Here is a 12,708-nt window from a genome sequence, read left to right as displayed (position 1 = left end):
CTAAATATGTTTTTTGTCCATTTTTTCCCAACAAACAAGCTACAATTTTTTGAGGAATTATCAGTATACAGAAATAAAATAGCAGTATTTGGCAGGGAATTGAGAGCACATTTGGGTAGGGGGAAACCAGACAAAGGGGAAGGAGAGCTATCCAACAGTAAACTTGAAAGTATTATCCTCAAAACTGCTCAAAGCAGGAGCCTAATGATTGTGGGAGTGGGAAGAAGAAAGAGACGACAAAGAAAAAGGAAAGATCACCCAACAACAAAAAAACCCTTTAAAAAAATTCCGAAAGCTGTTATTCACAAGGCAGAATGTTAATAACCACAGTCATTTAGAGCAGGCAAGTCTGTTCTGCCAGTAAGATCTTAGTTTATACTTGATCTAAACTATTTTTCCAAGACATTACTCACACCTTTTATTGCAGATGTAGACAGCAAGTACTGCACTGTTGCCAGAGCAGTTACTGAGCCAAAATAGCACTGAATAAATTTTGTAGCACTGTAGTACAAACTAAATCTAAAAATGCCTGCTCTCCAGCAGCTTGAAGTCACAGACAAGCACTAAGGCAGCTGGAATTTACATCATGCAGAGAGTACTTTATTGAAAGTCAGATCATTGATATGACAATAGGATTGAAAAACAACGACTCAGCAATTGGATTTACAGTCCTTGAAATGAATTGGGCCTAGCTTATGATTCATGGGAGGGTACATTAGATTTGTACACAAGTGTATGGTTGCACTTGTTGCATCGTTTGGGGCAAGTACACAATTTAGAACTGATGTGTCAACAGGATGAATGGGAATAAAAAACAAACAGAAGTTAAACTCGCTCCCTTCCACAGAAGCATGCAAATCAGCACTGACAAAGGAGTGGGTACAGGCTGCCTTTCCTCATCTCAGCCCAGGAATTATTTAAACAGCTAGCCAGTGATTCAAAAGGACCAGATTTGAATCCAGTCCAGAATGACCTTTATCTACCAGTTGCAAGGGTCCTAAGTTTGTAAGATCCAAGAATTATACCCTGGGTTGGAAAACTGAAAAAGGCATTCCATTATTTAATAAATGGGACAGAGAAAACTCGGGTAGATAAAGATCTGACAATTTAACTTTAGTTGTCAGTAAGTTACTGAAAATCTATGAGCAGAGAATGTGGCTGAAGTAAAAAGGGCTGAAAAATCTCAACAGGTCTTGTAGCATCTGTGGAGAGAAAGAGAGATTTAAAATAAGAGTACAAATGAATCTTCAGAAAGACTCAAAATTTGGATATGTATGAGTTCATGAAAGAGAGTCAACATGCATTTCACTCTCATGCTTGACTAATGTAGCTGATTTCTTTGGGTCAGAATGCTGGATAGGCAAATGATTGATGCTGCCCAGATGGAAGTCCAGAGCTACTGGATAAAGTTCCACATAAGAAATTGTTTGCAAAAATGAAAGCACACAGAACTGGTGGCAACTTTGTCACATGGGTTGACAATTGTCTGGAAGATAGGTGACAGAGGATAGGGATGATGGGTAGGTTTTCTACGGCAGGATGTGACAAGTCATGTGCTCCAGGGATCTACACCAAGACATTAATTTTTTGCCATTTGCATCAATGACATGATAAATAAATAGTGTCACATACTCAAGCTTGTAGAAAACACCAAGTTAGGAAATACAGTATTAATTGTAACAATGTGCAGAAAGTGACATCAACATGATTAACTCCAAACCTCCATCTAAAGTACCCTTGTAAATCGTTCAGTTGTATGATGCCATCACCACAGTTCAAGGTAGCAGACCCCGCCAATTAGGTATGTAGGGACGGGCAAATGCCAGCTCAATGGCCATACCCACTAATGCATAATATTATAATATTGTTGAGAAATGACGCTGTGTCGAAGATTTTGTTCTTGCATTCATCAATCACAAGAATACCAAAGGCAATATCAGGATTCCGTGATTTTCGCATGCATCATAGCTGTCTTACAGCACTCCGAGGCCTTAATACCAACTTGGACATACACATCAGTTAATCTGACAAAGGGATGGGAATAGTTATTCTTAACAAGTGTATGTATCAACAAAATGCACATCATTCTTAATTATGGGTCCAATTTGCATTGATTGAGCTAGCTGCTCAATATGACTGGATAGCCCTGCTTGAAAGTAAGCTTAAAAAAATGTTTGCTGGACTTGTTTAAGTGATGAGCTGCCACTTGACATATGACAGCATTCACTCTCAAAACTCACTATGTGTATTCATGGGCTGTCCAAGACACACACAAGTGATATCCTTTACATTCCAGCTTATCTATGACTAGTTCTGCACAACATGAATTGGTCAAATGGTTTGACCAAAAAGCGCTCGCAGTATAAGACACCAGTGTAAAAATTGGTCAACTGGTTTAACGAACTGTTACATCCAATTTAGAACAAGTTTTCCAGATACATGATAAATGATTCTTTCACATTTGTGAAGACCATACAGGACTTGCATATCGATAGCAATATTGTGTCCATGTGATCACTTGACATTGTTAGCCAATTGACCAATGTTCCACTTAAGGGAAAACAGAGTAAGAAGTCTCACAACACCAGGTTTAAGTCCAACCAGTTTATTTGATAGTAATCCCACAAGCTTTCGGAAACGGAGTTCCTTTGTCAGGTGTGTGGAAGGGTATATAAAAACACACACAGTTTACTGAATACTGATTAGAATGCAAGTCTTTACAGCTAACCTGCTATTCAAGTCTTAAAGATGCAGACAATGCGAGTGCAGGTAGCATTAGTATAGGTTAAAGAGATTTGTAGTCTCCAGACAGGTCAGTAAGTGAGATTTTACAAGCCCAGGCAAGTCATGGGGGTTACAGATAGTGCGACATGAACCCAAGATCCCGGTTGAGACAGACCTTGGCTATTAGTCTCTGCTCAGTGACTCTGCACTGTCGTGTGTCATGGAGGTCGCCTTGGAGGACACTTACTCGAAGATCGGAGACCAAATGCCCATGACTGCTGAAGTGTTCGCCAACAGGAAGGAAACAGTCTTGCCTGGTGATTGTCGAGCGATGTTCATTCATCCGTTGTTGTAGCGTCTGCATGGTCTCCCCAGTGTACCATGCTTCGGGACATCCTTTGCTGCAGCGTATTAGGTAGACAACATTGGCCAAGTTGTAAGAGTATGTGCAGTGTACCTGGTGGATGGTGTTCTCATGTCAGATGATGTCATCCCTGTCGATGATCCAGCACGTCTTGTAGAGGTTGCTGTGGCAGGGTTGTGTGGTGTTGTGGTCACTGTTCTCCTGAAGGCTGGGTAGCTTGCTGCGAACGGTCTGTTTGAGGTTGTGCGGTTGTTTGAAGGCAAGAAGTGGGGGTGTGGGGATGGCCCTGGCGAGATGTTCGTCTTCATCAATGATATGTTGAAGACTCCGGAGATGACGTCGTAGCTTCTCTGCTCCGGGGAAGTACTGGACGACGAAGGGTACTCTGTCCACCATTTCCTGTGTTTGTCTTCTGAGGAGGTCAGTGCGGTTTTTTGCTGTGGCGCATCGGAACTGTCAATCGATGAGTCGAACGCTATATCCTGTTCTTATGAGGGATCTTTCAGCGCTTGGAGGTGTCTGTCACAATCCTCCTCATCTGAGCAGATCCTGTGTATACAGAGGGCTTGTCCATAGGTGATGGCTTCTTTAACGTGTTTAGGGTGGAAGCTGGAGAAGCGGAGCATTGTGAGATTGTCTGTGGGCTTGTGGTTCAGTGAGGTGCTGAAGTGACCATCCTTGATGGAGATGCGTGTGTCCAAGAATGCAACCGATTCCAGAGAATAGTCGGTGGTGAGTCTGATGGTGGGATGGAGCTTGTTGATGTCATCATATAGTTGTTTCAGTGATTGTTCACCCTGAGTCCAAAGAAAGAAAATGCCATCAATGTATCTAGTGTATAGAATTGGTTGAAGGTCCTATGTGGTGAAGAAATCTTGGTCGAGCCTGTGCATGAAGATGTTGGCATATTGAGGTGCAAATTTGGACCCCATGGCTGTTCCGTGTGTCTGGATGAAAAACTGGTTGTTGAAGGTGAAGACATTGTGGTCCAGGATGAAGCGGATGAGTTGTAAAATTGCATCTGGAAACTGGCAGTTGTTGGCGTTGAGTACTGAGGCAGTTGCAGCAATGCCATCGTCGTGGGGGATGTTGGTGTCGAGCGCCGAGACATCCGTTGTGACGAGGAGTGTCCCTGGTTCAACTGCTCCACGTGTGCTGAGTTTCCAAAGGAAATTAGTAGTGTCATGGCAAAAGCTGGGGGTTCTTTGTACAATGGGTTTCAGGATGCCCTCAATGTAGAACATAACAGTGCAGTACAGGCCCTTCGGCCCTCGATGTTGTGCTGACCAGTGGAACCAATCTAATGACCCTCTAACCTAAACTATTCTAATGTTATCCATATGCCTATCCACTGACCATTCGAACGCCCTTAAAGTTGGCAAGTCCACAACTGCTGCAGGCAGGGCATTCCACAACCTTACTACCCTCTGAGTAAAGAACCTACCTCTGACATCCGTCCTACAATTACCACCCCTTAATTTAAAGCTATGTCTCCTTGCGTTAGCCATCACCATCTGAGGTAAAAGGCTCTCACTGTCCACCCTATCCAATTCTTTGATCATCTTGTATGCCTCAATTAGGTCACCTCGTAACCTTCTTCTCTCTAATGAAAATAACCCAAGTCCCTCAGCCTTTCCTCATAAGACCTTCCCACCATACCAGGCAACATCCTGGTAAACCTCCTCTGCACCCTTTCCAATGCCTCCACATCTTTCTTATAATGCGGCTACCAGAACTGTATGCAATACTCCAAGTGCGGCCGCACCAGAGTTTTGTACAGTCATAACATGACCACACAGCTCCGAAATTCAATCCCTCTTCCAATAAAAGCTAACACACCGTACACCTTCTTAACAACCTTACCAACCTGGGTGCCAACTTTCAGGGAGCTATGCACATGTACCCTGAGATCTCTCTGCTCGTCAACACTACTAAGAGTCCTTCCATTAGCCCTATATTCTGTACTCCTGTTACTCTTACCAAAGTGAATCACCTCACACTTTTCCGTATTAAATTCCATCTGCCACCTCTCAGCCCAGCTCTGCAGCTTATCTATGTCCCTCTGCAAACTGTAACATCCATCCTCACTGTCTACAACTCCTCCAACTTTGGTGTCGTCAGCAAATTTACTAATCCATCCTTCTACACCCTCATCTAGGTCATTTATAAAAATGACAAACAGCAGTGGCCCCAAAACAGATCCTTGAGGTACACCACTTGTAACTGAACTATGTAGCCGGAGAGGTTCTCACGCAGGGTCCCACTGCCCAATATAATGGGACAGCCGGGTGTGTTTGCCTTGTGTATCTTTGGGAGGCAGTAGCGATCTCCAACGTGGGGAGTACATGGGATGAGAGCACGGAGGGTGCTCTGAAGATCTGGATCAAAGGTTTCAGAGTGTTGAGTTGACAGGTTTGTTCTTTGGTCGGATCTGCGGGTAACTGTGTGTAGTGTTCCTCATTGTTTAGTTGTCGGTACACTTCTTTGCAGTAATCCGTTCTGTTCAGGATGACGATGGCGCCTTTGTCTGCAGGTTTGATGACAATGTTGCGGTTGGTCTTGAGAGCATGGTTGGCATTGAGTGTGCTTGGGTGATGTTCAGAGCCTTCTTGTGAGTGCGGTTGATGAATCTGGTGTTGACTCACCTCCTGATGGCTTGGGCATACATGTCCAGTTGAGGGCAGCGGTCTTCTGGAGGAGTCCAATTGGATTCTTTCCACTTAGGGAAGCCATAAATATATGCACTGCAGCACTATATCAGAGCGATCTAGACCAGCCACCATTGCATGAATCACTATACACTGAGCTTATGAACTCATCAACTCATACAGTTGAATTTCACTTTAACATTACCATGTATGCCCATTGAGATGGTGGTCATGGGATCCCCTTTAGCCCAGCTCTCCAAAACATCTTTGTTGGATTCCACGAAAAACATTAATTTGATGGATGACACCTTCTACTCTTTGCATATTTCCAATATGCAGATGCTACGCTTGCTATACTTAAATCCGCAAGAGCATGTAATAATTTCCTTGCATGCTTTGATGGTCTCCATGCTGCACTCAAATTCAAGTCAATACTGGGTGGTAGATAGGCATTGGCTAGTAGTTAAGAAAGTATTATATTATTTACAACAAATATACATTTCTCTAAGACACAGAAAAACAACACGAAAGGTGAATCACTCGTGCTCAAAAGAAAATAAAGATTGCATTTCATTAAGGTGTCTTATAAATGTCTTTAAGACATTAGTAACGCTTGGAATGCTGTGTATAGTTTTGGTTACCCTATTATAGAAAGGATATTATTAAACTAGAAAGAGTGCAGCAAAGATTTACAAGGATACTACCAGGGTTTGATGATTTGAGTTATAAGGAAAGGCCGGATAGACTGGGACATTTTTTCCCTGGAGCTTAGGAGGCTTAGGGTGATCTTGAAGTCTAAGATAATGAGGGACATATATATCAGCTAGATAGTGAACATCTCTTCCCAAAGGTAAGGAAGTCTAAAACTAGAGGGCATAGGTTTGATGTGCAAGGGGACAGACACGAAAGGATCCAGTGGCAAACTTTTCACGGAGGGTGGTGAATGTCTGGAACAAGCTGAGACAGTTACATGAGTATGATGGGTAGAGAGGAATTTGGGCCAAATGCAGGCAATTGGGACTATCTCAGTATTAAAAACTGGGCTGCATGGACAAGTTAGGCCAAAGGGCCTGTTTCTATGTTGTAAACCTCTATGACTTAAAGTATTAGCGCTCGCAGTAAAACAGACACCAGTGTAAAAACTGAGTTCTTCAGACTGACTGCTAACTGCTTGTAAACTTAACTAAGAAGTGAAACCAAGCAATGCCGTGCCCCATGCTTCAACAATGCAAATATGTTAATGTGATTTGCTGTCAATGCAAAACCCAACAGATTCAAGTAAATACTCATGCGTATTTTATTTGGATTTATGCAGCACTGTTACATTGCCACATTCAAACATTGCACAAAAATCCTAGCATAGAACTTTTGACTCCATACTAATCCTAACTAGATTTGCTTTTGCTTATGTCTAACAAAACAGTGATCTGGCTGTGAAATGGCCTTGAGCTGACTCCGCTGTAACACAAACAGCCAGCACTATGCTGTGGTGTACTATGTTGCAGCTTATTACTTAGGCACTGGCAGAAATTCAACTCTAGGTCAGCAGGCACTGCATATTGGGTATTCCAGTTTCATCTAAAATTCTAGCTCACCATCACAAAGTGCAGATATACTGATGTACAGTATCTGTAATCCTGGCTGACACAACCAGATCATCTTGGAAAAATAGTTCTCTCCGAGTCTGGATACAGATGCAAGTCATCAACTATGATATCATATCAGAAGTAAATTAGGAGGGAATCAAAAGGCAAAATAATGCAGATGTTGGAATATCTAAAGAACAGAAAATGCTGGAAACATTCAGCGTATTAGACAGCATCTGTGGAGAAAAAAACAGTTAATGTTTCTGATCCTTCATCAGAATTCTAACAAAACGCCATGGTGATGTTGGCCTGTTTTGATAAAATGTTACAGATCTACAATGTTAACTGTTTCCTTCTCCAGAGATGCTGCCTGACCTGCTAGATGTTTCCAGAACTCTCTTATTTTAAGGATGGGTGGATGGAGTAAAAGGGTTTCAATTTGACAGCTTCTGAGGGAAAAAAAACATTTTCTCACATTTTATTTCTAATGTAGAAATTTCAGTACCTTCCACCAGATCCACACCTGATAATTCCAAAACTGCTAAAGACATCAGTACAACTTAGATTAGGTGTTTAAGAAATTAAGTATTACACACTTTATTGAAACTTATAGAGGAAGCCTTCAGAGAGCTGAAATCTATTGCCTTCCACAAACATGTAATTCCTATTACATTTGTCACTTGAATCAGGACTTTATAATACAATGACTGAACCCATGAATTATACCCAACAGTGGTTCACGAGTATATTGGAATTCTGTGGTGCAGGCAAGTCTTCACCTGGAGACAACTGTCCTACTTAAAGAAGAATAAAAATAAATTGAGTTTTCACAAATACGCTCCTTTTATTTTCCAAAAATTAAAATATTACCATGGTGACAAGGTTCCCAAACCATTGATGAGCGAGCTCATGGCCAACGACCAAAGCGACCCACTGTTTTGACGATGAGCAGGAGTTTTTTGGATCAATCAGAAGAGCAGTTTCTCTAGAGGAAACACAAATTAAGAGATAAATTTCAGGAAAGGAGGAGTGCATTTCAAAGACAATTAAATCTTCAGAAAACAGAGATACTTCGGGGTAAATTCAAAGCAGTTTTTTTTTTGCTTGCCGACTTTGGAAACATATCTAAGTTTTATGCATCAAGACCTGTACTGGCAGTGCAGTTTTAACACATTAACTTTCAAACTATTAGAGTTCAAGTGTTACAGAATGATGTTCATGTACTAAACATACAGTCCAACAATTCCTTAACCTCCAACATGATTCACGAGTGCATTGCAGTACCAGACCAGGTCCTTAGAGGCCACTGGAGCATTTTTAAAAGTTTGTTAGAATCTCCAGAGAAATTCAGTGATGGAATATTAGAGTTCAAAAATATCTTCACATTGAGTTGTAGGTTTTGTTTTAACTGAACACTTCTACATTATGCCATAGATCAAAATCCTAAAATGTAACCTCATTCACCCCAAAATGCAAACTGAAAACAGGGACAGACACAGTTTTGAAATTAAAGCTGAATAACTGAATCACATAGGCAAGCTGCTTCGACTCCAACCTTCCGAGTTATTGATTTCGGTTGCAGCAAAGTATAATGCAGCACCCACTTCAACTCCCAGGTACTAGGAAGGGGAAAATCAAGTGGAGTTCTAGTTCTTGAAAATCAAGTGGAATTCCAGTTGGGCTGATGTAGCCATGGTTAATTAGTCTTGTAGCACTAACTGTCAAGATCTCACCAAGAATGGGCATTTGAGTGAGGTAGTAAAGAAACTGAACTTGTCTCCCCACTTTGAATATCTTCAGGGGAGTTGGAGAAAATGGTCAACGGAACAAAAATGTAAGATAAAGGCAAAATACGACAGATGCTGGAATCGGAAACAGAAACAAAAACAGAAAATGCTGGAAAATCTCAGCAGGTCTGACAGCATCTATGGAGAGAGAAGGGTCATCCTGATTGGAAACGGTGGCTCTATTCTCTCTCCACACATGCTGTCAGACCTGCTGAGATTTTCCAGCATTTTCTGTTTTGTCTGTGAAATAAAAACCTAGTTTGAACTGCAAAGGAATGCAAGGGCTAGTTTGCACAAAGGGACAAAATGATCTTAAAGGTGAAATTCTAAAATTAAATGTTGCTGATTCATGAATTGAAGCTTCACATTATTAATTTCACTTTGGACCCATTTAAGAATGGCAGCATTCCCAATATTATATGCAATGTGATAATGAACTGCTTAAAATTTTCACAAGTGCGGGTGATGACAATTTGAATTGACAATAACTTGCCAAGAAATACTGGCCTCGCCTAGAATTCATCCTTCCATCGTTTCTGATCAGTTCCAAGAACAGCAACACAAAGATTAGTTGCTTCAAAGTTCAAAACCTATTTTAAGTGAAGAAACCTCTGGAGCTTAGCAAGTCTGAAAGATTGCTAAAAGAAAATCTTGCTGAAAGATTTCTGGAACTTATAGAAGTTGACTAACAGACGTATATCTCCTTTGATTGATCTCAATTTGTTACGTGGAAAAAGAAAGATGTAATTCCTCTTCCTACCATTCAGTTAGGCAAGTACATTGGTGAATCACACTGCTACTGATCAGTTCCTGATCAAGTGCTACTCCACATGTGGAGGATTATCAGATTCATCGCAGTGTAACTACATTTTTGAGAACAAATCATAAATTCCACAAGTGCTCTATAATAAGGCGACAGAGATCAAACAGTTAAGATACCATCTGTTAATAATATCCTAAAAATTACAGAAGCCTTTCAGGAAAAAAGATTTATTGGACTCCAGAATCTAACAGGATATCCAGGGAGTGCAGAGTTGGGGTGTTTTCCTCTAGGGAAAGGGGCAAATGATGGAAGTTGAAGAAAACATTAATTGAAAACATTTTAAACCAATTCTGTAACAAATGGCTAATGAATGACTGACATTCGCAATGCTTTTTGAGCCTGGGAATCAAGAATGGGAGAGGTAAAATAATACTGAATGGAGAATATTTGACTAAGATTTGTACATTTGGAAACGGAGCATACGTAACTAAATGAAGAGAGCTAATTGAAGAGTACAAGAGAAAGGGCAGAGGGCAAAACTAACTTTTTAGAATAGAAAGGTGTTTTGGCAGACCAGTCTCAGTTAAATATGCAAATGATCAGGACTGAGGGAGCAAAATGGTTTCAAATTGATTATGGGAAAATGGTTCGAATGCTGCAAAGACCGCAGGAGATTACAGGCAGACAAGCAGGATAGGCAGCTAAAAAGAAACGCTTGCATTTATATTGTGTTTTTCATCACCACCAAATGTCTTAAAGCACTTTACAGCCAAAGACGTACTTTTGAAGTACAATTATTGTTGTAATGTAATACGGCTGCAGCCAACATGTTCACGACAATCTTCCACAAATGCAATGTGACAATGACCATATAATCTGCTTTTTGTGATGTTGGTTGAGGAATAAATAATGGCCAGGACACTGGAGATAGTGTCTTTTACATACACCTGAGATGATGGGGCCGCAAATTAGCATTTCATCCAAAAGGTGGCATCTCTGACAGCGCAGCACTCCTTCAATACTGCACTAAAGTGCCTGCCTTGATTTGTGTGCTCTAATCCCAAAGTGAGACTTGAACCCACTTATAACTCAGAAGTGAGAGTGTCACTCACTGAGCCACGACTGGCACGGCGTGTTATTAATTATAATAAAATTGTGATAGATTGCTCCCATTGGTTGAAGATATGGTAAAGGAAGAGAACATTTATTTTATGATTATCTGAAAAGGAAGGTGTCAGAAGAAAGTCACAGAAGGTAGTCAGAAATCAGAGAATTTTCTGACACAAGTAATGTGGATTTAGAATTTTAAAATTATTTTAAAAGAGAATCTTTTAGTGAAAAGTATCAAAAGGGATGCAAAAAGCAGGAAAGTCGGTTTAAGTATGTGCAGAAAGACACTAGTACAGATTATTTCTGTGCTGTAACATTCTTTGATTCACTAGAGAAAGGCTACTGCTTAAAAATGAAATGCAACAAACTCACATAGCCTGTATTTATAATTCTCCCACATTAATTATATTGAAGAAGTAAAAGCTGGTTACCCCTCTTTAAAGGGTCTCCTCAGACTATTAGATAATTGTATAGCATTTGCACTCTTAATTACTGTGTGATAAAATGTCTGCATTTAAGGGGGTCCAAGTCCAAAAAGGCTTTTATCCTTCTCGGCTCATATTAGCAGTGAAGGGCACTTTGCCCATGGAACTGTAACCCAGCACAAATCACTATATTCAGGAGATCACGATAAATAGAGGCACTGGGGGAGAGGAAAATAGCCCTCTGCATTCACAGATCTATGTATCAATTTCTGACTATATTTAATAGCCTGCATTATGGATGGTTCTTTTGTACACATTATCCCTTTCCCTTATCCAGAAGATAGGCCCAGCAGACAAAAATAGGCCTGCCCAAAACACACCAAAATGAGGAAAGCACAGCATTTGCATTGATCCTACCATTTATCAGTTTTGAGAAAGGACACTGTCAAAAGGTTAGCAAAAGGGCCTTCAAAAGTCTTTGCAAATTGGCCTGTGCAGTCAATCACACAACATATGCAATGGACCAAGAAACAAAACATGCTCTCTTGCTGCAGGCCGACGAAAGCAAATCTCTAGACTCAGTTTGGAGCAAACCCCTAATGGTGCCCAGTTAATTGGCATTGAGGAGAATATTTTTGTGGCCAACAGAAATCCTCTCTCAACTGAGATCTTCCTGAGTTTTCATACCAGAGGCCATATATCATAGCCAGTCAATATTTATAATCAAACAAAATTACTCTTAAAAGAAACTATCCACATTGCATATAATTAATAAATGTAAAAGCATTTTGACAAATACCTGTATGTCACAAGGCCCCAGTTTTCCATGGCACCTATGAATAAAAATAATAGCATATTAATTAGAACATAGAACATTACAGTGCAGAACAGGCCCTTCGGCCCACGATGTTGTGCCGACCAATTAAAAAAGCAATGACCCTCTAACCTAAACCAATCCCTTTCCATCCATAAACCTATCCACTGATCTCTTAAACGTCCCCAAACTAGGCGCACCTACAACTGCAGCAGGCAGGGCATTCCAATCCCTCACCACCTTCTGGGTAAAGAACCTACCCTCTGACATCCGTCCTATATCTACCACCCCTTAATTTAAAGCTATGCCCCCTCGTGCTAGCTTTCTCCATCCGAGGAAAAAAGCTATCACTGTCCACCCTATCTAAACCTCTAATCATCTTATATGTTTCAATAAGGTCCCCTCTTAGCCGCCTTCTTTCCAACGAAAACAACCCCAAATCCCTCAGTCTCTCCTCATAGGACCTTCCCTCCATACCAGGCAACAT

General features: G+C 40.9%; 1 protein-coding gene across 1 annotated transcript in view; it reads right to left on the bottom strand.

Moving 5' to 3' along the window:
* The window catches only part of npepps (aminopeptidase puromycin sensitive), a 217,303-nt gene that overhangs the window by 93,982 nt on the left and 110,613 nt on the right, over positions 1–12,708 (bottom strand). The window contains exons 8-9 of the mRNA XM_080213884.1: positions 12,207–12,240; positions 8,193–8,307 (exon numbers count right to left, since the gene is read on the bottom strand). Of these exons, the coding sequence (XP_080070010.1) occupies positions 8,193–8,307; positions 12,207–12,240 (149 nt within the window). The remainder of the gene's footprint in view (positions 1–8,192; positions 8,308–12,206; positions 12,241–12,708) is intronic.

This window comes from Carcharhinus amblyrhynchos, chromosome 27 (assembly GCF_965287045.1).
Source record: "Carcharhinus amblyrhynchos chromosome 27, sCarAmb.v2.hapA, whole genome shotgun sequence".
Lineage (NCBI taxonomy): Eukaryota > Metazoa > Chordata > Chondrichthyes > Carcharhiniformes > Carcharhinidae > Carcharhinus > Carcharhinus amblyrhynchos.
This window is presented reverse-complemented; position numbering and strand designations above follow the sequence as displayed.